The sequence below is a fragment of the Astatotilapia calliptera genome, chromosome 7 (assembly GCF_900246225.1).
Source record: "Astatotilapia calliptera chromosome 7, fAstCal1.2, whole genome shotgun sequence".
Taxonomy (NCBI): domain Eukaryota; kingdom Metazoa; phylum Chordata; class Actinopteri; order Cichliformes; family Cichlidae; genus Astatotilapia; species Astatotilapia calliptera.
Window position 1 is genome coordinate 53249699 of NC_039308.1, and position 25944 is coordinate 53275642.

The 25944-nt window shown below is 39.9% G+C and overlaps 4 protein-coding genes across 9 annotated transcripts; 2 read left to right on the forward strand and 2 right to left on the reverse strand.

Annotated features, from left to right (window-relative positions):
- Positions 1 to 10350, forward strand: clpxb (caseinolytic mitochondrial matrix peptidase chaperone subunit Xb). 2 transcript variants are annotated; one of them, XM_026175638.1, is made up of 15 exons: positions 2 to 611; positions 1087 to 1162; positions 1895 to 2055; positions 2165 to 2279; positions 3700 to 3854; positions 3968 to 4127; positions 5257 to 5298; positions 5929 to 6105; positions 6216 to 6380; positions 7308 to 7396; positions 7663 to 7827; positions 7928 to 8227; positions 8579 to 8671; positions 8761 to 8867; positions 8989 to 10350. In XM_026175638.1, the coding sequence occupies exons 2-15, from the start codon at positions 1108 to 1110 to the stop codon at positions 9077 to 9079; spliced, it is 1875 nt and encodes a 624-aa protein (XP_026031423.1). In that variant the 5' UTR covers positions 2 to 611; positions 1087 to 1107; the 3' UTR covers positions 9080 to 10350. The 2 variants fall into 2 exon arrangements, with proteins under 2 accessions (XP_026031425.1, XP_026031423.1); XM_026175640.1 differs by lacking the exon at positions 5257 to 5298 and having other exon boundaries at positions 1 to 611.
- Positions 10351 to 11052: 702 nt separating this feature from the next.
- On the forward strand, positions 11053 to 14515 carry LOC113026652 (ubiquitin-associated protein 1-like). Its single transcript, XM_026175672.1, has 6 exons — positions 11053 to 11234; positions 11314 to 11464; positions 11977 to 12624; positions 12722 to 12892; positions 13984 to 14085; positions 14171 to 14515. Exons 2-6 carry the CDS (start codon positions 11342 to 11344, stop codon positions 14303 to 14305), a joined length of 1179 nt encoding a protein of 392 aa, XP_026031457.1. The 5' UTR covers positions 11053 to 11234; positions 11314 to 11341; the 3' UTR covers positions 14306 to 14515.
- A 68-nt stretch (positions 14516 to 14583) lies between these two features.
- LOC113026632 (protein regulator of cytokinesis 1-like) lies at positions 14584 to 21877 on the reverse strand. 3 transcript variants are annotated; one of them, XM_026175642.1, is made up of 14 exons: positions 21676 to 21876; positions 20701 to 20833; positions 20489 to 20611; positions 20156 to 20389; positions 19909 to 20079; positions 19676 to 19825; positions 19416 to 19563; positions 19182 to 19318; positions 18997 to 19092; positions 18071 to 18217; positions 17843 to 17953; positions 16459 to 16566; positions 15962 to 16071; positions 14584 to 15037 (listed from the first exon to the last, which is right to left on the reverse strand). In XM_026175642.1, exons 1-14 carry the CDS (start codon positions 21684 to 21686, stop codon positions 15004 to 15006), a joined length of 1713 nt encoding a protein of 570 aa, XP_026031427.1. In that variant the 5' UTR covers positions 21687 to 21876; the 3' UTR covers positions 14584 to 15003. The 3 variants fall into 3 exon arrangements, with proteins under 3 accessions (XP_026031427.1, XP_026031426.1, XP_026031428.1); XM_026175641.1 differs by having other exon boundaries at positions 15895 to 16071; XM_026175643.1 differs by lacking the exon at positions 15962 to 16071 and having other exon boundaries at positions 21676 to 21877.
- A 581-nt stretch (positions 21878 to 22458) lies between these two features.
- On the reverse strand, positions 22459 to 25240 carry spi1a (Spi-1 proto-oncogene a). 3 transcript variants are annotated; one of them, XM_026175698.1, is made up of 5 exons: positions 25085 to 25240; positions 24547 to 24670; positions 24299 to 24471; positions 23106 to 23238; positions 22459 to 23006 (listed from the first exon to the last, which is right to left on the reverse strand). In XM_026175698.1, exons 1-5 carry the CDS (start codon positions 25109 to 25111, stop codon positions 22696 to 22698), a joined length of 768 nt encoding a protein of 255 aa, XP_026031483.1. In that variant the 5' UTR covers positions 25112 to 25240; the 3' UTR covers positions 22459 to 22695. The 3 variants fall into 3 exon arrangements, with proteins under 3 accessions (XP_026031483.1, XP_026031481.1, XP_026031482.1); XM_026175696.1 differs by having other exon boundaries at positions 22460 to 23006; positions 23106 to 23271; positions 25085 to 25239; XM_026175697.1 differs by having other exon boundaries at positions 22461 to 23006; positions 23106 to 23271; positions 24547 to 24640; positions 25085 to 25238.
- Between the last annotated feature and the right edge of the window lie 704 nt (positions 25241 to 25944).

A 25944-nucleotide genomic window follows, 5' to 3' on the forward strand; every position in this document is an offset into this window, starting at 1 on the left:
ACATGCATTAAAATGTCAAACTAACTCTCATGAGTACCAAGGCTGTGTTAAACTTCTACATAATAATGCATACTGAATCTGAACTGAGCCTATCAAATAACAAAGTGTGACTGAAACGACTGTTAACAGGTTATAATGCTAGATGTGATATGTCCCTTAACTACCAAACGCAACTTAATTTCACAATATCTTTGTTAACGTTGCATATTACTATGTTGTCATGAACGCACCACGAATCGCGCTATGTTTGAGCAGATCTCAAAATATCTGGATGGGTTTTGAATGCTCTGGCACGAATGAATCCACCATGCTGCTGACACCTTGCACACTGTTTTTAACGCTTCCTTTGGGGAAGGCTAGTTCGCTAGCCGGGTAACCAACCTAATAACCTAGCTCATAACAGCAGGCGTTACATCACTTTAGTTCGTGTCACACCTGTGAAATAACGGTCTAAAGAAGTTGACACTTTTCAGTCCATGTAACAGGCACTGTGGCATTAGCATGACACACTGACCTTTCTAGCTGTAACAAACGTGCAGAAGCTTTAGTGATTTATCAAATTTGTGTTTCAGAGAGGGGCTGTCAAGACGCGACTGCTTTCAACGCGCACTGTGAGTAAAACTGGAAAGCTAGTTAAATGTTGCTTTGTGTTTCGTAGTTAGTAGTTTTAAATAAGCTGGGAACGATACCTGCAAATTTGTTTTTCTTAGGAGTCACTCTGCCTATTAGCTCTGCAGCGTCGGCTGCTTGTCATTTCCTCTAGAAGAAAACGCTTAGTGAATTTTGTTAAGGCCTAGCATGCGAAGCTAACAGTTACCTATTTACGTAAGCTAACTAGATAGAGTGTTCATAAAGGGTACCTTTATAGCATTAGCATTGCGTGATAGCTTAAAATACCAACACCTTTTCGTGTGGTGTACAGTGTAAATATTTAGACTGTAGTGGGGACTATCTAGTCTCGTCAACGAGCTGCTGTGCTAATGCTAACTGTGACGTTGGAGTATTGAGGCGTTAAACCGGCCTGTCTTATTCAGCGCAGTCTGTTAGCTGCACGATGCTAACTTGACACTTTTTTGCTTGTTTAAGGAGTTTGAGACAGAAGAAAAGATGTCCTGTCCATGTGCTTCGGCTGCCAGGTTGTTCCTAAACACTGCTAACAGAGGTACGAAAGGGAAGACGCACACACTCCCTGCCCTACAGCTGCGTTAAGCTGCATGACATTGAGCTATTTGCTTCAACTTGTGGAATCAGGGCCCCAGCTGACCTAGATTACTGTTTGTTATGACAGTTCTGTAGCTAACGTCAACAGGAGGTAAACAGGGTAAAAAGGTAATTCATGACAGTTTAGAAGCTAAAGTTAGGACAATGTTGTCACATCACCTACGTTTTCGTATTTCAGATTTTAGACCAACAATACATATGATTTCATGACAAACAACAAAAACATAAGGAGCGATTTTACCCCATGTAAATACAATGCTTGCATCAGACCGTGAAGTACTGCTCTTAATAATATACATGAAATAGAAATATGGTCTTTGGTATTATGGTATTTATGCATTATGTAGCCTTATAACATGTAATATTAGACATGTTGTTAAAATGCCCCTTTTTAAATCTTTAAACGTTTCTAAAAAACATTTTTGTTTTACTTTTAACCTTTATTTGCCCATTTCCCAGACACACGTGAAGCCTAATTGAAAACTAAAAGAAAATTTAAGTGAAAATATTATGCCCTCTTCCCCCAAAATTAATGCTAAGGACACTATGCATTGTATAGGAAAACGCAATTAAAATCATATGTAAATGTCATTAGTTTTCAGACTTATGGCTGATAGAAATCTAAAGGGATGTTGCTTTTTTTTAAAATTTTTAAATTTTTTTTTTTTAACAGGACTGTCGTGCTCTCGGATTCAGTTGTTTTTTCTGAGTCGTCACGGGTTTCGAGAAACTCATTTGCCTCCTCGAGTACGTGTGAGGTCGTTTTCAGAGACCTCTGTCTGTTATGGCTCTAAAGATGGGACAACCAAGGATGGTGGAAGTGATGGTGGAAAGGTAATCTTTATTTGCAACATTTTGTAAATGTGGACGTACACAACCTAGTTAAAGCAGTGGATGATAATACTTTAATTTAACACGTGCTAACACAGTTGTTTTTACACAGAAGAGCCTCAGTGAGGGGAAGAGAATGTCTGGCTCCGGAGGATCGGGTAAGGGTGGAAGCCAGCTACGCTGCCCTAAGTGTGGGGACCCCTGCACACATGTAGAGACCTTTGTATGTGAGTTCACATATTACTCTTCAACAATTATTTACAAATGGTCTAACTGTTGAATGATGTCATGTCATGTTGTGTCAGTTGTGGAAATGTTTGTGTCCCAGATGTTTTCTTACGATATAAAGTTGTTGTTTACCAGTTGTTAAAAAAAACAAACCAAAGTAAATAAACTGATTATAAATAAATACATGGTATTATCACTGCTAGAAAACTAATGGTTGCTGTTACTGGATTCCTCTCAACATGGATGATGAGCAGGGAGAAAAAAAGATGAATTAGATGTCACTTAAATTCATGATTTAGTGTTAAAACATGTTAACATCAACTTTCATATTTCTCTGTTACACAGACCTTTGTGCATGGAAATAACTATAAACACTAGTGTAAACACAGGAGATGAATAGTGCACCACAAACCACCACTTCAAGTATTTTCCTGGCACAGCTTGTCAAAATAAAGATGTGGATATAAACTGTGTAATGTCGGTTTTATTGCTGTCTCAGGAATGTTTTAGAGTTTGCGGTGCCACATAAACATTTTGACTCATTGCTTTAAACCAAGAGGGGCTGGTATATTTGTTTTTACGACTTTCTGACTTTAAATCGGCCAATCATAGTGAGTACTATCAATTAAAAATCACATTTACATCAGCTGTACCTGCTTTATTAATTTTTGCCAATCTAAATCTACAATACACTTTCCAGACAGAGAAGTGGTTTATGATGTACAGTTCGTGAGCTGTTTAACAATTTATCCTCTTATAGACCACAGGGAAAAGGTGGAGGTTTGTTTTGATGCTCAAATTAAAACAAAAATAAAAGCTTGAGAATCAGGTGTTCCAGTTAGGAGGATAAAACCTGAGTTGCAGGTAATAAAGGTCTTTATAAACAAAGGCCTAAGAAAAATCAATATCTGGGTTTTCATTATTTCTCAGTAAGACAAACAAATGCAGAAAATGTTGAGCTTTTCCTGTTGTCTAGGGGTAGATGGTCGACACCACACTAGTCAGTCAACACATCTCAGAAATATTCATGAACTATCTATAGCTTACAGAGGAAATGAATATGAGCAGCTACAGGAAATCTGATGGGGTTATTGGGGAGTTTATTTTCTTAAGCCTGTAATGCATGCGATGAAGAGAACTGCTTGTTATGTGTTAGATTGTGATTGTCCTTAACTGGATCTTAAATGAGCATGTGTTGACTGTTATTGGTAATCAAAGCTGAACAGTATTCAAAACAACGAAGGATCAAAAACATAATAAGGTGCAGTTTTTCACTTTTTCCATATTTAGTTTAGGTTTCAGCATCAGTGGGATTAATGCATAAATTTATGTTGAAGTGTCTTTAAAAATTACTTCAGCTTGGTTTAAAAATGTCTTTAATACTGTATGTGGTGTTTTTTTTGTTTTTTTTTTTTGTAGCATCAACACGATTTGTCAAATGTGAGAAATGTCATCACTTCTTCGTGGTGCTGTCTGAAACTGACTCTAAGAAAGGGCTAAACAAAGAGCCAGAATCTGCTGCGGAGGCAGTGAAACTGGCATTTGCACAGAAACCTCCTCCACCTCCAAAGAAGGTAAGAAACTGAAGCAGGAAACAATTTGTCAAAACAAGCTTTTAATATTCGATTGGGAATTTGATTGTGTTTTTCTCCTGTTGTGAAAGATTTTATTTTTTTTTCCTTCCCAGATATATGCCTATCTTGACAAGTATGTGGTTGGCCAGTCCTATGCAAAAAAAGTGTTGGCAGTTGCTGTGTATAATCACTATAAGCGCATCTACAATAACATCCCCTCTGGGAGCCGACAGCAGGTGGAGGTGGAAAAACAGCCATCTTTAACACCTCGTGGTTAGTGTCAGTCTTCTCTGCAGACACGGCATCATTCTGCATCTAAGGATTTATTTCAAATAATATCGACCATTACTGTCTGATGGAAACCATACTTGATTTTATCTATTTATTTATTTATTTTTTAAAGCTTATGAAAGTCCTTTTTCGGTATTGGTAGATAGTGCCGAGCTTAGTCAAATTTTGTGTGAAATTCTTGTCTTCATTTAAAAGCAGAAACACGATCCATAAATGAACAAGAGCTGAAATGTAATATGAATCTTTAAAAAAATTTTTTTTTTTAATGATTTCAAAACTAAACCTCAAAGTGAAAATAGGCTGTGCTGAATGTCTGTCAAACTTGGAGTAGAGAATTGGTGAATTCTAAGTTGAATTTGGACACAGCAACAGTATGTCCTAAAAGCAAAGCTCATTTAAATAAGCTGGTAATAAATTAACAAAATATGATCATGCAAGTTTTCACTTTGAAATGTGTTCATGCAAATGCCAAAATAAATAAGCAGACTTTAATGTTTGCCACATTGAAAACAATAATGGTAAATGGCCTGCATTTGTATAGCGCTTGTCTAGTCCCTAAGGACCCCAAAGCGCTTCACACTACATTCAGTCATTCACCCATTCACACACACATTCACACACTGGCGATGGCAAGCTACATTGTAGCCACAGCTGCCCTGGGGCGCACTGACAGAGGCGAGGCTGCCGGGCACTGGCGCCACCGGGCCCTCTGACCACCACCAGTAGGCAAACACGGGGTTAGTATCTTGCCCAAGGATATTTGGCATGCAGCCAGGAGGCAGCCTGGGATTGAACCACCAACCTTCTGATTAGTGGCTGACCTGCTCTGCCACCTGAGCTACAGCCACCCCCAATATTAAGTATTGAAAACAATATTAATATTTGCATGTTAAGAGTATCAACGGTTCCTCTTGAAACGTCCTTACAAATAACCGTAGAGAGGTTACAGCTGTGGCCTTAAGTTATAATCTGTATTATTTGGCATTTGTTCAATATTTATCATATGATTTCATAAAGCTCTTTTTCAGCAACTGCATTGATAATGTTATAATGGTAATATAGCAATATTAGTATTAATATTGATTTAAGCACTTTCACCCTCTCCCTGTAGAGCTAGAGATGAGAAGACGAGAGGATGAATACAGGTTCACAAGTAAGTGACTGTCCTACTCGCTGTTGTCTTTTAGCACTTTTGAAGTCACTTAATCAGCAGTTTGTTGTTTTTAAATTGTGCAAATGCCAAAGTGTACAGACCGCTGTGACAGTCAAGGGTTTGTTTTGCCTTTTTCAGAGAGATTACATTTTTTATGCATTTATGGCCGTGTCCAATTTAAAAAATGATGAACTTTGAACTAAAATGATTAAGGCATTTTGTCAACATCAGATAGTAGGGTATATTTCCAGTTTGTAACGGTGACCTTTTGTATAAAATAAAACCTAGAAATTGAACCAGTAAAATTACACTTTTCAATGATTGACAGACCAGACAAGCAGATGAAGTTGACCTTTGACCGACTTTCAGATGTTTGCTAATTTTAGTTGAGCTGTTCTCAGTAAGTCACAGTGACACTGAACAGGGTGTGTGTATTTTTAGCCCATGTATGGGAACTGTTACTCTACACAAATGGTTGCATTCATGATCAGTGAATGGCATATTTGTCTAACAGTGACTCAAAGGAATCCATTACATCATTGCATTGCATTTTAGTGATTTATGAAGCATAGAGTTTTTACAGTTCTTTTTAGTAATGAGGTGACCTGTCCGGTTGGCTTGTTGTTCCAGAGCTGTTGCAGATTGCAGGAATCAGCCCTCATGGAAATGCTCTCGGGGCGTCCATGCAGCAGCAGGCGAGCCAACAGGCACCTCAGGAAAGGAGAGGTGGGGAAGTGTTGGACTCTACACACACTGAGATTAAACTGGAGAAGAGCAACATTATTCTGCTTGGTCCAACTGGTTCAGGTAAGTTTGGTTTGTAATACTTTTAAGCTGATTCTGTCAGATACACTGTGCAATGTGTTTGTATTATGTCCTTCTCCAGACAATTTTATGATTCACATAAATTTTCACAGGAAAGACATTGTTGGCGCAGACACTGGCACGTTGTCTGGATGTTCCATTTGCAATTTGCGACTGCACCACACTAACTCAAGCTGGATACGTGGGAGAGGACATCGAGTCGGTTATTGCCAAACTCCTGCAAGATGCCAACTACTCAGTGGAAAAAGCACAGCAAGGTGGGCAGAGGGACTTTATTTACAGAAGGAGTTTCCAGTGTCAGAATGATACGTATGTTTACTAAGTAAGAAACTGCCTGTTTTGAAAACACTGAGCACAAGCAGCAAGCACCAGCAGTATCTAACACAAACATAATCTCGTTCCTCCCCCTCACATCCACCCAACTGTTTCTTTAATGTTAACATGCAATTAATAATAATATTTCATTTGATATAGGAAGTCTCAAATCATTACCTAAAATTAAGACAAGTGTTGGATTAATGAGAAAATATTTGAATGTCACAATGTTTACCATACAAACCATTGTTGTACAAATTAATGTACCTGATTATTTACAGATTCATTTATGGTGACCCTAAAAGAAAGCAATCACAGTGGTATTTTATAAAAACAAGGCCTCAACTGCGAGACCAAAACTCAGTAGTAATTAGATTAGAGGACTGGGAGTAGATAAGATTAGAGTATAAACAAATTAAAATGGTACCATAGGACTCTTGTATGGAAAATCACTTTGTGAAGCTTAATCATTGAGAAGATTAATGCTGTTTCATTTTCATATACATTACTGAATTACTCTGCTACAACACATCTAAAAACTAGAATGCTTTTTTTCATGTTGCATCCTTTACTGTGCTAAAGAATGTGTTTATGGCTTTACTATGTTGAATATACTGACAAGAAGAGGAACAGGTTTAAATTAATTGGATTTCAGGTTAAATTAACAAGTTAGCTTACACATGCACTGTACTCTGCACTGCATGTTTCCAAGCTTTCAGCATGAATACTGGTGAGGTGTATGCACCAGAAAGCATGAAATTGGAAGAAAATACTAAGCAGTTATCCACAGAAAGCTCATCAAAGACAAGAAGTGTCTCAGGCAGTGTCTTTGTAAGACATTAAGCTTTGTTCTCCTGTTTCATGTGCAGGTATTGTGTTTCTGGATGAGGTTGACAAGATTGGCAGTGTTCCTGGAATCCATCAGCTGAGAGATGTGGGTGGTGAGGGAGTTCAGCAGGTTAGTGTGCAATCTTTATGCAGCAGTTTGTTTAAAGGCTGCAACAAATTATTTTTGATTATACTTTTATTTAATTTAGAGATCATATGTTCGATTTATTCCTCCTTGTTAAAGTTTTAGGACAGTCCAGGTTTTTTTTTTGGTTTGTTTTGTGCGAACACAGACAGATTTTGTTTACATTTATGACCTTGCGGTTTTCTGTTTGTTGTCCTTTTCATTCTGTATTGGTCAACTGAGACTTACATTCACTTTTTCTGCTCTGTCAGGGTTTACTTAAACTTCTGGAGGGTACAGTTGTCAACGTTCCTGAGAAAAACTCCAGGAAACTGAGAGGAGAAACTGTGCAGGTCGACACAACAAACATACTCTTTGTTGCATCTGGTGCCTTTAATGGACTTGACAGAATCATTAGCAGAAGAAAGAATGAAAAGGTAAACTTGACAAGGCTCAGATGTATTGCACGCCAGCAGGTGTTCAGCCTGTTTGTTATTCCTGCCTTTAAAATGTTCCTTGTGTTTCATATCTGTCCAGTATTTGGGTTTTGGAACTCCCTCTAACCTGGGGAAAGGGCGCCGCGCAGCTGCTGCTGCAGATCTGGCAAATACCAGCGGCGAGACAGACACCGTAGCAGAGATCGAGGAGAAGGACAGGCTGCTGAAGCACGTCGAGGCCAGGGATCTAATTGAGTTTGGAATGATCCCAGAGTTTGTTGGCCGTCTTCCCGTTATCGTTCCTCTGCACAGCTTGGATGAAGACACGCTTGTCCGGATCTTGACTGAACCACGCAATGCTGTAGTGCCCCAGTACCAGGCTCTGTTCAGCATGGACAAAGTAGGAGTTCTAATATTGCAGTTGCTGCAACGCTGTGTGGGTGGTGGAGGTAGACATTCTCATATTTGGGCTGCTGTGTTTGCACAGTAAGGTTTTCTTGAGTCAAAATACAGCAGTGTCCTCTCAAATATCTGCACACAGTCCTTTTATTTATAATACAAACACTTTCCAGAGAGTAATCTGATGCATGTACTTTCTTGTTTCACTGGTACCAAAAAATCATGTCTCTCTAAACACAGCCTCTATTTCTTTTGTTAGATCAATGTACAGAAACATAATACATTTGTGTTTGTGACTTAAATGACTTGATTTTTAGAATTAAAATTAAATGGTCAATATCTGTTGTTTCAGTGTGATCTCAATGTGACTCAGGATGCCTTGAGGGCAATAGCAAGAATGGCTTTGGAGAGGAAAACTGGAGCTCGTGGCCTCAGATCCATCATGGTATGTGATTTTTACAGAAGGTGCCAAACTTAGGTTTTTATTTTTTTGTTGTGGTGTGGTGTAAAGTGAAAACTTGTCTTTATGCACAGGAAAAACTCCTCCTTGAGCCCATGTTTGAGGTGCCCCACTCTGACATCATGGCTGTTGAGCTGGACAAAGATGTTGTCCAAGGAAAATCCCAACCCAGATATGTCAGGTCAGTACCTCTCCTCACAGTTTCGGGGTAGATGGGTCATGCTAGAGATCAGTTTTCTTACACAGAGTACATGGCGACTCAGTAACTGAAACTCGACCTGCATCCTTTATTTGAATTTCAGAACTCCTGCCAAGGATTCGGCAGAAGAGGAATACGACTCTGGCATCGAGGAGGACAACTGGCCTAGGCAGGCAGACGCTGCTAACAACTGAACCATTTTACCCTAAAGGCCACGCTGTCGCAAATCATTAGATCACTATGAACCTTTTGGATACCAAGTTTGGTACCAACTCTTTTATTAAAACCCCTGACGAATAAGCTGTGGACACTGGTGGGGAGGGTTTTTGTGATGAAGTTAAGAGAGTGTAACAGCCTTGGGTCCTGTGCATCAGATGTAGATTCTATAGTGGTGCACTCACAGGGTGGACCTTAAAATATTTCAATCTCTGGGGATTGTTAACATTTTATCTATATAAAGATAATGAAATTTTATTCATGGAAATATTTGTAGCTAGTTTGTTTTTCCTTTTTGTAGTGAGGGGTTGTAATGGCAAGGGAAGCAAATGGAAATTATGGGATCATACTGTACACTTGCAAACATGGGATGCTGAGAAAAGAAAGACCCGATATGATGTTAACATGTTAGCTGATGCCTCATCAGGGCATCATATTCCATGAGCACATCAATATTTTTGATGTTTTCTTTTTCCTTTACCACCACACACAGTGAAATCAGCTGTAAATGTTTAGGCACGCTGCTTAGGTAGCATTTGTAAGCAGTTTGTATGACATGACCTCTAATTATTAAAACATATTGTGAGGTATAATGCACCAGCACACTAATTACAGCAGGTGAGACACAATGGTGACCTTTTAAACAGCCAGAATGGTTATTTTCAGTTTTTGGCTTCCTCCTTTAGCACACTTTTTAGGGAATGTATAAGTGTTTACTTACAGACCTGTTTCACAGAGGGCTGTTTCACAAAGCTGGTTAGCCGGGTCACTTTGAAGTATCAGTGAAATAGCTTCTGAAGTTTTGTTTTATAAAAACTGAACCGTGTTCAGATGCTCTCTTTCCTGTTAATGCTGGCTGCCTCTCCAAACCTGCATTGTCAAACACCCCTCAGAGCAGCATGGATATTTTTTATTTTCCTTGTGGTTGCCTGGTTGGTTGTTGGAAGCTCACCTTACCTTTAGTGATGTAATATCCTGTTACTAAATGGTACCTCAGTACACGTCTGTAATCAAGCCTCTACTTAAATGCTCTGACTGAACCATGCTGCTGCGGTCTTTAAAATGCTGTTTGTGCTTTCAAACTAGATTAAACTAGATTTGTTCCCCCCTTTGCTTGAAGCTTCATTTTATTTTACTAAAGTTTTCAGAGGTCTGTTACAGAACCTGTACCCCCCTACTCCCAAAATATTGTGAATCTTAAATTTATTGTGATTGTTTAAAGTGTACAAATAAAATGTATATCTCGGTACAATTTTTTAATTGTTCTTTCATTCTCATTTAAGTTTGAGGTGCGAATAAATGAATGCAACAGACATCACAATGTTGCGATGCACTGTTAGGCTGTCACCTTTATGTAATCAGCTAATCTCTGGAAAGTATTGTGCTGTGCTTTGTTTCCTGATACCTCAGCATTTCCCTAATCCTCCTCCTAGTACACAGGAAAGTCACAAAGTGTCCGTACAAAGTCTTTAGTGTGGCCTTGAATACAGATGGAAAATGATACAATCTGCTGAAAGGGATAAAATAGTGAAGTTTTAATAATAATACTTATAAATGTTAGACAACTGTATTTGTTTTTCAAAATATAATATGTATAATATGTTTTGGTGTTACATGGTTTAATTTTGATATGTTTGTTTGATATATTTCTAATGGCTGTATGACTGTGGGATTAACCTCCTAGGACCTGGCGTCCACATATGTGGACATCACATTTTGGGTTATTTAGACCAACATACTCAATTTTGCTCTACAAGGGCCTGATATCCACTTACGAGGACATTATACTGCTACTGTTCTAAAATTTTAAATGAATATCTTCATTTGTGGCTCTTATTTTTCTAAAAACAAAAATAAGGTTAAAAAAAAGAAAATCTGGTAATTCTTTGTTTTTACATTCATCGGGCCCTAATATGCCCAAATATCAAAGAGAAATTAAAAATGCATGCCGTTTAAGAGTTCGGGTCTTAGGAGGTTAAAGCAGGCACCTGAGGTATTGGTAAACAAACTCAATGATGTCAGAGGCTTAGTGGCGAAGGGGTTTATCGCGTCTGCTGTCTGTGAGTCATTTACTCCAAACACTTGCCGATTGTTTCAGAGGACCGTGGACCTGGAAGAACATATCTGACCAAGGTAAAAATGTCAAAAGGTAAAACTTTCTTTTAAAACTTAAAGCTGAAGATACAGGAGATCTTCATGTCTTCTGATGCAGGTTGGTGATTTGAAACATTTTGGTGGTGATGAACATGCTGGAAGATGTCCCGTTTCAGACCGAGCTGGGTCCACTGGAGGAAGAAATGCAGCTGTTGCCTGCTCCGGACATTACTCTACCAGACTGCCGACAGATAATGAAGGAAACTGAGGTCAAACATTAAAAAAACATTTCAAAAAATTTCTCAATATAGAGCCTGTGTGTTCTTTCTTGTTCAGTATCTGCTTGCAATTTTACTTTCTCAGTTTAATTACTTTAAAATCCAGTGTTTGAGTTTTGGAGTTTAGCAAAGCTTTTTTTTTTTCTTCATTTTAATGCACTTCTGAAGTTACAGATTCTAATAAGAGTTTAAACAGTGCTGAAGACAATGTTCTCCTGAAACAATATGCACACTGTAATGAAGGATTAAGTTCAAATAAAAAAAGCTAGATTGGGCTTTTACTGTGAAGTTGAAAATGGTTTTTATTGCACCTTATTAACATTACTGGTATAGGTCTTTTTCCCCTGGAAGAAAAGCACAGGTTGTATGATAAAATTTGTATATTTAGGGTCATGTCCACACTTGAATACTACACAGTTATTACGGTTTTTAGTAACCTCCACACCTGTAAATGTCAGCTGTGGAAAAGGCTAATGCTCCAAATCTTTATAATTTTTCTGCAGTACGGATTCAACCTGGAGAGATGGATTTTAACTGGCCAGCAGCCAGTCTGCCAGGCTCCATCCTGCCCACCTTACTGGTTGATGTTCAGCAGCCCTAAGGAGAGTCACAGAGTCACTCCCAGGAGCAGCGATCAGTGGGTCCCCAACCCTCGGCCCCGCAGCCACAGCTTGAACTCTGCAGACGCTCACTGGCTGCGCCATCGCACCGTCAAGTTCCTCGTATCTGACTCTGATGATGAAGATGGTTATCATGAGGACAATGAAATGTCCTCTACTGAAGATGCCCCTCACCTCATCAATTGCAGGGAGCGGCCCCGGAGCGCTTCACTCAAAGGCCCAATCTCCAGAGTCAAAGACATGCACTTTGTTGCTTCCCCTCACAACTGTAAGACTGGCTCAGCTCAGTGTTTCAGAGGTCACAGGGGCACGTCTTCTCCCCAAGAGTGCAGACAGCCTCTGCGTGTGCTCGAGCAGCACAGATCACAGCAAGCCAGCCCGCTCCCTCAGGGCCAGAGGAACATCAAGAAGAGGCAGCGCTCTTCAGGCAGGAAGTTCTCCCAAAACACACCACCCGCTGGACCTTCCCCACCGAGGCAGCAACAACGACCCTCCTCTGCAGGGCCTGTTTTAAAAAACCGCAGAAAGAAGGTTGGTTTTTCTGAGAGCGTCACATAACAATATAATACTTGAAGCAGGTAAAGCTGTTTTCTATTATTTGTGCCTGGTCTTCCCTTGTCATCATCAGGTTCTGACGAGCGGTGTGTCTCGGGGGGTTTTCTTCGACTGTGCAGCAGAGCTTTTGACAGCCCTCAGCCAGGAAGAGAGAGAGTTACTTGAAACAATCACTGAGAAAGGCTACCCTTTAAGAACAGCTATTCTGGCGCTGCAGAAGACAGGCTATAGGAGCCCTGAAAAGGTACGTAACACACTGGGGCTAGAACATGCCGTTTAATGATTGCATTTTTCTACGAAACTGTGAACTCTTAAGTCTGACTGAGTAAATTCTGACTCGAAATTAAAACTTTTAGGATAGAGCGGCACAGTGATACAGTAGTTAGCACCAAGAAGGTTCAAATCTACTAGCCAGCTGGAGCCTTTTGTGTTGAGTTTACATGTTCTCCTGCCTGTGTGGGTTCTCTGGCTTCTTTGCACAGTCCAAATACCTGCATGTTGGGTTAATATGTGAATCTAAATTGGCCATAGGTGTGAAAGTGAGCATGAATGGTATCTGTCTCTTTGTTAGCCCAGCATCACAGTTATGAGTGGTGGGATAAGATATATGCTATTGTATTTTAATTAAAGACACTGGGCATCAAGTCTGGCCTCAGGTGCTCTTACTACTGAAAGGCCCCAAGGTATATGTCGAGTCCCCAATATGCTTCAATCAATCATTCAGTCCAGGTTTGGAGGACTGTGTGTTTAAAATCTGGAGGCAGAAGGGTATAAGTTAGTTGGGAGACATCTATAGAGGGCTAGCTTGCCCCTTTCCAAAAATTACAGAAGACATTCAAGCTTTCCATTGAAAAACTGAAAGACGTGCGCAAACTTGAGACATGTATCCTTTTTAAAGATGAACAGAAGCCCAGCCACGCGGTCTTGGATGGTCTCCTGAAAATTAAGCTATTTTCCAAATGAGCTGTGTCTCAACTCTACAGCATCCAACCAAATGTAAATGATCCATCCTCAGTCATTCCAGGCAGATTGGCATGTAAAACTGGATTGGTAAACATTCACAGTATCTCTATAAATGCTCAGCACACCTCAATTCAAAGCTGTCCATACTTCTATCCAATTAGATTAAGTAAAATATTCAAAGGCACTTCACCTCTGTGTGCAAATTTTTGAACAGAGCAAGGAACCCTATCTAATGAGTTCAACAACATCTGTAAAGTAATAGTATGTAGGTCAAGCTATATCCTGTATTCACATTCCCAAACGTTAATGAATAGACTTCATAAAATTATACACAGAAATGGATAAAATTCATGCTTTTTCTGCTATCGACAGGTGTTAAAATATCTGGTTACCTGTGATCGTCTGTGTCAGCTGGGTTATGACCAAGCACAGGTGGAAGAGGCTTTGGAGATGTTTCAGAACTGTGAAAGCAAGGTAAATCCAGTTTTTCCAAGTCAGCACCTGTCACACACTATTGTACCTTGACGTGAAGGAGCAAAACAATATCTTCTTTTTCCAGGCTGCTGAGTTCCTACGCCTGTTGGCTCAGTTTAACGAGATGGGCTTCCAGCAAAGCGCAATCAAAGAAGTGCTGCTTGTTAATGAAAATCACCGTGAGAGGGCTCTTGAGGAGCTCATGACACGCATGGCTTAAATAAGTCATCACATTTCCAGTGAAAAGAAGGGAAGGACTTTTACATCCACTCACTAGAAGAGCACTCATGAGAGCTCAGTTCCTCCAGACCAGTCCCCTACCTATAGTTTTATAGAAAGAACAATACTTTACAATTACAATGATAACTCTGGCAAGGATTTACCTCTGGCTGAAATCAAATACTGCGTTTTGGCTTACACTCAGCTGAAGTAAAACCATGTTCAGCTGAAAAATTAGGGGCAGGAATGATGGGAAAATAATAGCCACAGAGAACAAACTGCTTTTAAAACGTTTATTTACAGGTTAAAGAAAAGAATAAAACCACCCTATGTTTGGTTTCTGATAAGCAAAATTAGCTGTCAATCCAGCTCGAAAAAGAAAATCATGGTGCCACTTTCCAATTTAGTAAAACAGTAGTGCCGTAGATAACAGATAATATTTAATCTAAGCCAAAATAGGATCAAATAAAAAGACATCGTAAAACTTTTAAAATGCCAGAGAAATGCAAAGAGCAGAGGAAACCCTGGAAAAAATTCTAATAAAGAGAAATGTTGACAAAATATTTACAGTTTTTTGTAAGAAGTTCCCTCTTGTTCATTGTGTCACCAAACTACCCCTGAGGTGGGCGACCCTCTGTGCCAGAGCAGCTCTGTTGAACCATCACTGATGACTGACAGTCGAGTTCAGCAGTCCTGACTTTACATTCGATTTAGAAGACTTCGTGAGGTCCCTCTGTAAGAAACAGTCCAAATTAATGTTTTCATATTTAAAAAAAAAAAAAGAAGAAAAAAAAAGATCAAAGGTAAAATATTTATGTATCAACATGGTTTTCTCACATGACAAATTAAGTAGATGTATTCACTTTGGAAACCTTTAACCTCATGATGACCAGATTTGAGTCATGTGGTGGAAAGTTTTAGCTGCAGCTCAGACAAATAAGTCATTGAAACTTTGGCATGACAGGATTTTTTTTAATTTATTTTTTATTTATTAGTTATAGCACAGGGCCGTAGCCATTTCAATATTTTTTTCATAAGACCTAGTGTACTTTGACTTTTTAAATTTATACATTCATTGTAGACAGATTCTTTTGGCTGTCCCTTTATTAACAGGGGGTTGCCTCAGTGGATGAATCAGTAACTTTGATTGTATGCCGGCTGCCCCTTCTGACGCAATCCCCCTGCCCGCTCTCCCAGTGGATGTGTCAAACACTATATGTATACTTATATGTAAAAGGTGGTGGTTCGTGTAAATCTCAATACAAATAATCAACATTTTCTATATATTAATTACTGCTGACTGTATGACGAAATTTGGAATAAATGTATTCAAACATTAAAAGATGGCAGACAGCTTTGTTTCTTAAAGTCTTGTCATCATGTTATAAATGATTTTTGTAGCTTTTTCTTTGCATCACAACTGCATAATGTGGGAATTTCATCTGCATTATAAAATACATGTACACCCACATAGCAAGAAATTAAATAAGTTGTACATTTGGTGGTAAACTTAAACTGTGAGCCAAATGTTTAGTCTTACAATAATCTTTACCACTGAGTTGACTAAACAGATGTAAAAACCCCATTTACCGCAAATTCCGAATAGGAGCCAGCAATAGAGTTAAAGGTGAAGGTGTGATCTTGAGTATCCTGAGACCTTAGTGGTGTGCCACTTGGAGTGTTTCTATTAAGGTGGGAGATATTTTCCTTGTTTCGCTCTAGCGCACGGGGTGCCTTTCCATGTCCAGGGGTTCGCAGGCCAAGACCCTACAATGAGACCAACTAGAATGATGATGTGTTTTGGCAAGCCCTTTCATTTTAAAGACTATATAGGACATTATGACAGATGAGCACTTTCACCGTGTCCAATATCTTGACATACAAAATAATGCATTTGATATTATGTATATTTATCTTAGTTAACAACACTGGACTTGACTAGTTGGGTAGAATGATTATCAGTGTCAACGTCTGCATCATATTCAGAGCACACTAAACTCAAACGTTGACCAACATTGAGTCTAGATACAAACTAATGTAAGAGGTTTTACCGTTTCAATATGAAAATAATGATGATCAAACCTGTCTAAGATACTGAACAAGCCAATCTAATCCTGATGGTTTGACTGTCAAAAACAACATGAAGCACAATACCTTGCTAGCAGACAACGGTGGTTTCTGGGTGGACGACAGGCACATGGTCCCACTGAGGCCTGAACTCAGGAAGCTGGTTGGAGTGGAGAAAGTTGAGGTGCCATTGAGCTGAGTGGACAGGGCACACAGGCGTTTCAGTCAGTGCTCACGTTTGACATTAACACAGTTACAGAAAAACCACAGAAATATTTTTCTTCTTCAGCTCTCAGCGAAGGCGGTCGCACTTTTCTCCTCTCCTCCTCACCCTTATCTTCCCTACTTAGCCTATGTCCTTGTCTTGTGTGCATTACTTTCCCTGGAATAGCCTCACACTGTCATTCTCTAAAACCTAAAAGAGAATTATGGATTTGATCAACTGGTCTCTGAATGCTATTGACACCCTTTTCTCAACGAGAAATCTGGGCTCGGGAGAGCCTGAGTGCCCTGGAGGGACTTTCCCTGCCGGATACACGATGGACGGGTGGCAGAACTGGAGGATCATGTGCCTGGCGGGACTGTCTATCGAGGACGCTGAAGATATCCATCTATTCGGAACCGTGATAACAGGGTTCATGCTGATCGGAGTTGGCTTAGCCCTGGTTTATTGGAGAAATAAGAGAGCGGAACCGGCTGTTCAAACCCCCCCAAGGCTGCCCGCTGGAATCGAAATGGAACGAGGCGCAACCTCTCACAACGAACGTAATATGGTCAACACCTTGGAGACGCTTGCAGCTGCTGTGAAGGCTCAAACAACACCATTGAGCGTATGGGGGGAAACATCAGAGAGAGGCCTGCTCAAAATGAGACCCTTGAGTGACAGTTGGAAAACATCGCGGAACGGATCACTGCAGTTGTGAGGTCTCAGAATCAAAAGAATGATAACACCATGGAACAGAAGTTTGATACCATCATGGGGAGGCTCGCGACTCTCCAACGGGAGATTGAGAGACCAGCGTCGGAGTCTTAAAGAGCAGCCTGAAAATTCTCCTGGGCTGCTCGCATGGAAATTAACAAAATCAACATGAACATTGCGGATCCCCATCACGGCGCCAGCTGCAGGCCCAAGGCTGGAGCCGAACAATCACTCCCTGATAACGACTGTGTTACGGCTATTCTTCCCATCCCATGCAGAGGAGTTTTTTTGTTTCCTGTTCTCATGCTGTCCTACCATGGAAGCACAGCATGAGTAGGGGTCTCTTTTTTCCCCTCTTGTACTTTCCCCACTGTAGTGTACATTTCAATGTTTTTTTCTCTGATTCTACCAATCTCCGACCTGTATCCCCATGTAATGTTTGTGCTATATGTGTAAGGTCGGGGGGGTCCCATTTCACTGCAGGGCAACCTGCATGTGACGAATAAAGCTTTGATTGATTGAGAAAAACCACAGAAATATCTACCCATTTACCTTTTTCATTTTTCCAGGTGTTGGAGTCCCTCCTATCCGCCTTTTAGACGGGGTTTTCACCATCGTTCCATACAGCATTTCCTCTTGCATCTGCTTAGTTTTCTTCATTTGCTATTTTCCAAAGAACAATGCATTTAAAGAAAAAAAAAAAAAAATGCACTGGCAAAACTACTGCTACAGGGAAGTGAAAGTCACGACAGAGTGTGTCACAGCAATAACCTCACATACCCTTTCAAGCTTCTCCTTCTCCTTTTCATTGTGGTGTTGATCCCACTGCTGCTGCACATAATCGAGGAATTTCTGTCCATTCACCAGAAAATCTTTGCCATGCTCCTGCTCCCAAACGTCGATTTGGGCTTTCAGACTCTTTTCCAACTGAAAACAAGCATAAGTTTTTATGTTGTCACAAAAAGGGGCCTTATTACACTTACTTCTCTTATATGTACACTTTAAAAAACAAACAGACACCACTGTGAAACAATACCAATACTTAATAATGAGGAGGGAGTCTAATGTGAGAAAAATCCCTGTGAGCCAAAACTCAAGGCTTCAAACTGCACTCAACTGGTTTTTTAAAGACCGTGTGGGCCTGAAGTAAGGTAGGAAAGATTACATCCAGTCATCACGGACATAATGTCAGAGTAATTTTGAGCATTTAATGATTTGCTCTGAACTGTTCTTTTTCCAGAGAAAATCCCAAAGCAGTTGAACTCACACGATATACAGTTGACCATAGATTGCAAGGCAGAAATGCAGGGCCACCCACCAGAGGCCCTTTGCTGCATGTGTCCCCTGACTAGGCTATCTAAATAAAGCCCATTTTGAACAGCAAAATGCGCATTTTTGGATTAGTAGAGCTCAGCCGATTCCCTTTTAACAGCTTCTGCACTGACAGTGGACTTTCAGATTACATCAATTTCTGAAATGCTTTTGATGAACAGACATATGCACCTGAACCAGAGAGTGACAGTCATTTAATATCCCCATCTGTTGGACAAAACCTGCAATACAGCAATGGAGTTTTTCTTCATCTCCTTTTATTTGCCAATTCATCCAATATGACATCTTTGAAATGTCTTCTAAGAGAATATCTTACAGGCTGGCATCTGCTTACAGTAATGCTATTTTTACTGAAGCAGCATAGAAATTCTCACCTTAGGCAAACTTTTCTGCAGGTCAGTTCTCTGCTTCTCTTCTTTCAGAAGGTTCCCACCCCTGTTGTTGAATCTTGAAGGGTCATTAGCCTTTTTCTAAAAGGGGAAGCATACAGCCACATGTCACCATGCCCAGAGATAAGCATTTTAAAAGCTTCCACAAAAAACTTAGAGACAGCACTCACGTCAAGCTCCAAGTACAACGTCCAGTTGTCCTGCCATTTAGTGACTCCCTCAAAGAGATCTTTGTGGTCCTCATAACACTTCTTCAAGGTCGTGATCTTAGCCTCATGTAGATTGAGGAGCTCTTCTGTGAAATCATCTGAGTAAAGAAAAGATGTACCAGAACAGTAACGCCCTCTGTGACCTTTGGTGCATATGTTTGAAATAAAGCAGTCGTTATTAAAACAGACATTCACCATCATGGAATGGAGCAAAAGCTTGTTGCTGTTCGGGGCTGTAGAAACATTTATTCCATAGGAGGGCGATCTCTGCTCGGATGGCCTCAATGACACTTTGCATGCTCTGCATTTTCAGCACCTCTAGACGCTGGACCTCAGCCTGGAGCTAGAAACACAGGATACACATTATCAGAACCTTTTACGAGGGCTTAGAGGATCTGGGTGGAAAGTAAACAGACACATTATTTAAAATTATAAATCAAAAGGTAGGTTTGTACCGCTTCCATGTTTCTTTTCTTTGTGTTGATCATATGCTCTGAGAAAATTTCCCTGTCCTCTTGGGGAATCTGAAGCCGTTCCCAGAGCTCCTGGATCTTAGTGCGGTAACCTGAACAAAGGAGCTCATTCTCAGCCTTGCGGTTTTGCAACTGGAAGAAGAAGAAATCACCCACGTTATTCTATGCAATACCATAGACGGATCATATTAGAAAAGGAAAGATCACAAACTCACTTGACCGAGGAGGAGTTTGAGAGCAGCAATGTTGTCATTCGACAGGCAAAATGCCTCTTCATCCTCACAAATCACATCAGTCTCAAAACTCGTCTCTGGCTGCTGCTCCAGATCATCCATGCATACAATGATCTCCTTTTTGATGCTCACAAATTCCTTGCGACGATGCTCCTGCAGTGACGAGACAGGTTACAAACCAAAAGCAAAAACTGTAATATTAAAGAAACAAACAGAAAATCAAAAACACCTTCTCTTTGGTGAGATCATCAACGTAGGCCCGATAGCTCTCTAGCTGTGTCAATGATGGAACAGAGTCCTGGTTGATGCAAAATGGGGTAGTGCACATAACATCACACAGCTCTCGGTCTTTGACAACGAGGCCTTTAAGCTCTTCCATTCTTTGCTTTTTGTGCTCCTTCATCACCTCCAGATGTGTGCGGCAGTTCTTCTCCATCTGCAACATGCTGCAGCCATCCTCCTCCTGCAAAGAAATCCAAAAGGTAAGGCCTAACACAGATCGTCTTGTTGGTTATAAAAAAACAAAAAAAAACACTCAGACACACTTCTCAAATGTAAATACCTCAAAAGGGGCCATCTGAAGCTCACTATACAAAATACTGAGTTCCTTGCGACAAGACTCTATACTTTTGAGTACTCTCTTCTTGAGCTCCTCTTCTTCTGCAATCATGAGGTCCAGCAAACCCTGAAGGCAAGAAAAACCAAAGAGGCAATTGTATGATTAGTCCTACAAGGCCAAAAGGTACCATAATGTACACCAGTGTCAGAACTCACTTTAATGTGCTTGTGAACATCATTGGTTCTTTGTAGGCGCTGCTCTTCAGGAATCCCTATCTCTTCCCAAATATCCTGCAACCTGACCAGGGCTCTGTTCAGGTAGGCAACAGACTCAGCAGCGTGGACTTCACTGGAAGAGAACCAGATCCTCAAGTTTGTTAAGATACACTTTACCACAAAAGTTGAGCAATTCCTTTGTTGCAGCAGTTCAAAAATAAGCTAAATACAAAAAACAAACAAAAAACATAACAAAATGGCATAAAAAAGTAGAAAGGTATACATTTCAATGAAATAAAATACAACATGACAACGCAATACAAGTAAAATTTTAATTTCATGAAGTAAAAATAAAGTTCAAGAGCTCATCAAACGGAAAAACGTATCCGCTCACAGGTTCAGGGTAACCGAGTGTAAAGTGTGGTGGATACTGTAATAAAATAAGCTGGTGTACACAGAGGTTACGGGTGTGTATTCGGGGCTAACAATCAAATCAGACAGGTTTCACTGGGTTTTTCCTGACTCAAAGTGGCCCTCGGGGTGGGTGGGGGGCGGCCTGTACGTTAGCAGGACTTTGATATTTTAACTAGTGTTTCAATTACTCAAAATGTAAACAAAAAAGTATATTATTTTATACTACAGTAAGCCAGGGATTTTAAAACCAGACAGGAAACAGCTGTGTTAGCACCCGCAAAACCAGACGCAACAGCCCTTCCACCATCGACCGAGCAAACTAACATTTAAATAGTTGCAGACGGCGTAGCATATCCGTGGTATCCCTAATCCTGAACAATATGAGTGACCAAAAAAACCCAAATAGTAATGACAGCATAACCTAACGACTGCTCCGTCTCAATGTGTGAAACAGGCTGTGCGACCTTTCTCACAATTAACATTAAATGCTAAAGCTAATCAGCAAGTTTAGAACACAACTTACATAAACCGCTAAGAATTATATTTATATTCAGTACTAACCTCACTCTCATTTCGCCACCGCAGACAATTGAAATGTTTTAAAAAGAATCGTCCTGTTCCTGCAGACGGTCTTTTGACTCCTCAAATAAAAAAATCTAGGTTAAAGTCAGTGTAGTTGCCCGACTGCCCGTTCGTTTGTCGAGTGCATTTGAAATTTGGACCGAAACAATGCTTGGACTCTGATTGGCCGGTGAAATGACGTAAGCGGAAATAGCTGTGGAGCGGAACCAGAGAACTTGTAAAATAAAAGCTTATGCTGTACGTGCAACTTCTCCCACTTGTCCAAACGCGGGGCTGCAGCAGTCTTCAGCAAGAGGTAAATGGGGATACATTGCTTTAATGATTCATACAAAAGTGTTTGAAATGTCTGCAACAAACAAAATAAAACAAAACAAAGAAAAATAAAAGTCCTTCCTCTTAAATAGCCAGGTATAAGGACTATACTGACGAGTGAAGAAAAAGTTTTGTCCAAGGAAGGACGTTACATAGGTACAGACTAAATACACCTTTATAATTTACTCGCAGGTCATTTCGTAGCAACTATTGTACTTAATCTTTTGCACGAAGAGTGTTGTTGCGACATCTATTTAATTTAATATTCTAATGAGTTCTCTATCTTTCCAGAGAGGGACAGCTCTATTCTGCCTTTTTAACAAGGCTAGGAAGATTTTTATTTTAAGGAGTAAAACACATTTTTTGTTTGTTCAAAGACAGACCCAGTTCATTTGAATAATTTGACAAAAATAGCAGAGCATTATATTTATTTACAGCATTCAGAAAATTACAATATGCATTTTTAAAACATTTATTTGCAGCTGTCACTGATCTTTTACTCTTAGTTTTGTTCTTATTCACCCATAATTTGAGTTTAAAATTAAGCTGTTTATATAGACATTAGCAAATGTCACAGATTACAAATAAATAAGGAAGGAAACATGGTAGAAAAACAAACTGAAATTGTAAATCTACAGACAAAATTTGAGTAGTTTAGCATGATTAAAGACAGCGTTTGTTCCCTTGTCATTGAGGGTACTGACGTGAATATAAGTTTCTCAACACATTCTCACTGAACTGGTAGGTTAGCTTCTTCTTCACTTTTTTAATCTCTCCGGTTTTACCATAGTTTCTCAGAGCTCGAGCCATTTTCTGGTAGGTCATTTTTTTGCGGTTTCCTTTCTGAATACCCCAGTGGTTCGCCAGGGCTTCCTTGTGTTTGGTGGAGAACTGGAAGATGCCCTTGTCCTGGTCCACCCACCAGATACTCTCACTCATGTCGCCGTTTCTTAGCATGTCCAGGAGGAACTGGTACAGACGGATTTTCTTCTTGTTGTCTGGAGTGGAAAGTATAAGAATTGCTAAAGCAATTTTATTCAGTTTACAAGGTTTATGACTGAATGTAAGAAAAAAAAAAGAGGTTTGAAAATACCCACTAGTGTCTCTCCTGAAGGAAGAAGGGTTATGACCTTCATATTCATCCTCGCCCTCTGATACCTCAAGCGGTGGACTGATTCCTCTCTGGTCCTCCTCTGAGTAGTACTGTCCAGGTGAGGCCGAAGGCGGGTACTGGTAGCACAGGGGTGAGGTGTAATATGGGATCTTTAGGGGAAATTTAAAGCATGTTTATGCACAGAAGTGACAGACCGGGCAACATTTTTTGTTTTGCAGTTATTCATCACCTGACATTTTCATTTAAACTCAGTCATTGTGTTAAAAGAGGAAGTTGCCGTGCCAGAATTAGAATTCAGTGCTCAGCAGTACCCAACAGTGCAGATGACATTTCAGAGGAAATATCCCAGACTGTCCACATCATGTGCTGTATTTGTGTAGATAAAATCACATTATAATCTTCTAAATCCCCGATTCAGTTCATAGCAGCACAGTTTGTTTTCATTTCTTGGCAGCAGTTGAATGATTCTGAAAGTCAGGAGCACGTACAGTTTATATACACAGTTATGTGTGAAATGGCTAATCCATTTGTTGATTAATCTGTCAACTAAATATGTTCATTACAAGTGTGTAGTAGAAAAATACCAAATATTGTCTGGTCTTCTTGGCCTGTGATTCTGCTTGGAGTATAGAAAATTGTTATAGGCAATTTTCTGACATTATGTAGGCTTCATAGTGAACGTGACCCTTACATGAGGAACATTTTAATGTCAAATGAATCAGAGTAAAGTCAAATAATTTACTGTTACTTCAGACATGGCTGTGTTCAAGACAGTGAGAATAATTACCAAAGCTTTAGGGTTTTTTTTTTTTTTTCTGAGTTTCTTTTAATGTTTGAGGTCTTTTTAAAGACTCCAGTAAATGTATTCTCCCTCAGGGAAGAAATAATGAGCAATCAGACTGATGTGAGTCACGCAGTGTAGTAACAGTTGAATAAATGTTTTTTTCATCACTGCCTAACATCACTGCTACATGTTAATACCTCAATCACAGTAAAACAAATAAAAAAAAACAACCCGGCAGTACACTTAAAAGGATTTCTCTACTTTAGAATAGTAGCTTGGGCAGTGAGTGTATCCTAATAGAAGGGGGTTCGTTACTTGTCAGGCCACTTGTCAGTAATTCCAATCACATCAATGGAAACTGTGTTTTTTCAAGCTACCATACATGGACTTACTTGTGGTGATGCAGACAGAGGAACGAGTGGAGGATCAAGTTGGAGGTACAGTGACTCACTGCCATAGCGGTAGGGTGGTATCAGCTGTGGGGGAGACACGGCCTGAAGCTCCGTGAGGGGATTCTCAAAGTCTGACGCCTGGACCCGCTCAGATTGGAAGGTCCATCTACGTTCTGAAAAGTGACCGAGGTTTAAGCACATGGCCGTATGATGAGTCACCTTCTAACACTGAAATCCAGTCTACTAACCATCGCAAATCTCCCCCACGCCGGTGAGGTAAGGGTACAGCTCCACAGACGGTCGATAGTTCTCTGCCTCATTTGCAATAACCTCCTCTGAAGCCTTTTGGGGGGGAAATATGAGATGTTGTTTCTGAAAAATTAAAAGTTTGAGTCTCTTTGTCTTTCCAAAATGTTTTCAGATATGATTTTAGAAGAACATAAAACAGACAAAACAATCAAATCAGCTGAATAAAGCAGGAGTGCAGATTATATACTGGACTTTACCATATGTTAACGGTTAAAATGCAGTGAAATAAGTATATCCTGTTTAAACACAAACAAAAATCATCTTTGCAGACATTAATAACAAATAAAGTACCACCTCCAGTGTCTTAAAGCTCTACTTTGGTCACTAGAATAACCTTCAAAGGTAACTGAAAACTCAATCTAACAGAAACCCACATGGAAAACAAAATACCTTCACGATGTCGCAAACTGAAATCAAAGCCTTATCTCCTGGTGTATGACATATACATGGTAAAAAAATCAAAAGAGATCCACTTACAGATGATATAACATAGCCATCCATCATGTAAACAAGGCTTCATGAGCTTCTTGGTTCTTTAAGCTTGTGGTAATTTTTAACTTTTTCTTATTGCTTCACCGATAAATACGGAGTGTCGCCAGGCACTGACTGCAGCACGCAAATGGGAACTGAAAGTGAGAAATAAGCTGGAACATATACAGTCTGCATTCATATCCAGTTGCTAGGTTCATATGGTGAGTTAGTTCCTGATGGCCATACACCATGTTTACATGCATGCATTAAAAGTCTAAAGCCCAGTGTGCTTTTTTTGTGTGTTATAGCACACTCTGAGTGCAAAACATCTCCACATGTCTGTGAAAACATTCACACCCTTAAAGAAGACGCAGTGAGAGGAGAAGGTTATCACATATTAAATGACGAGCCCTTCCCTGCTTCAACTCTTCTCTCTCATCAGTTCAACTGATGTGATTAGAGAGACATTAACTCTAATCTTTGCACTCATTCCTAACATGATTAAACTTAAAGATAATGCAACACTTATTTCATTTAACACATCATAATTGAAGAGGAAAGCAGGCTTTATGAGATTCTAACTCTCAATTACAATGAGTATGGTTTATTCACACAGGAATTTTTTAATCGCTACTGCAGGCAGCAGTCGAAACCAAAAGTGAAGTTTGGACCAGCCTTGTTCCTCTTTTTGTTTGGCATTATGGTTTCAATTGAGGAAGTTCTGACCATGAGATGAAACCAGTGAAAAAAAGACGGAAAGAGCTGGACTCACTTTGTCCCTGTAACTTGTCTACGTTTTTATACATACAACACTGAGATTTTTATAACCACCTTCTGACTTTTTTTTCTGGCATGGAGGTGGATTT

Bases quoted from the DNA above. Each gene is read 5' to 3' on its own strand.
- clpxb (XM_026175638.1), top strand. From the start codon at position 1,108: ATGTCCTGTCCATGTGCTTCGGCTGCCAGGTTGTTCCTAAACACTGCT. The intron at 7,397-7,662 runs GTTAGTGTGCAA...CTGCTCTGTCAG, and splicing joins GTGGTGAGGGAGTTCAGCAG to GGTTTACTTAAACTTCTGGA. The intron at 8,868-8,988 runs GTCAGTACCTCT...TTTGAATTTCAG, and splicing joins TCCCAACCCAGATATGTCAG to AACTCCTGCCAAGGATTCGG.
- LOC113026652 (XM_026175672.1), top strand. From the start codon at position 11,342: ATGAACATGCTGGAAGATGTCCCGTTTCAGACCGAGCTGGGTCCACTG. The intron at 11,465-11,976 runs GTCAAACATTAA...ATTTTTCTGCAG, and splicing joins AGATAATGAAGGAAACTGAG to TACGGATTCAACCTGGAGAG. The intron at 14,086-14,170 runs GTAAATCCAGTT...TTCTTTTTCCAG, and splicing joins TTCAGAACTGTGAAAGCAAG to GCTGCTGAGTTCCTACGCCT.
- LOC113026632 (XM_026175641.1), bottom strand. The intron at 20,612-20,700 runs GTGAGTTCTGAC...TCTTGCCTTCAG, and splicing joins ATGTTCACAAGCACATTAAA to GGTTTGCTGGACCTCATGAT. The intron at 19,564-19,675 runs GTACAAACCTAC...CTGTGTTTCTAG, and splicing joins AGAAAAGAAACATGGAAGCG to CTCCAGGCTGAGGTCCAGCG.
- spi1a (XM_026175696.1), bottom strand. From the start codon at position 25,111: ATGATGGATGGCTATGTTATATCATCT. The intron at 24,472-24,546 runs GTTAGTAGACTG...GTCACTTTTCAG, and splicing joins CGTGGGGGAGATTTGCGATG to AACGTAGATGGACCTTCCAA. The intron at 23,272-24,298 runs GTAAGTCCATGT...TTTCCCCTAAAG, and splicing joins CTCTGTCTGCATCACCACAA to ATCCCATATTACACCTCACC.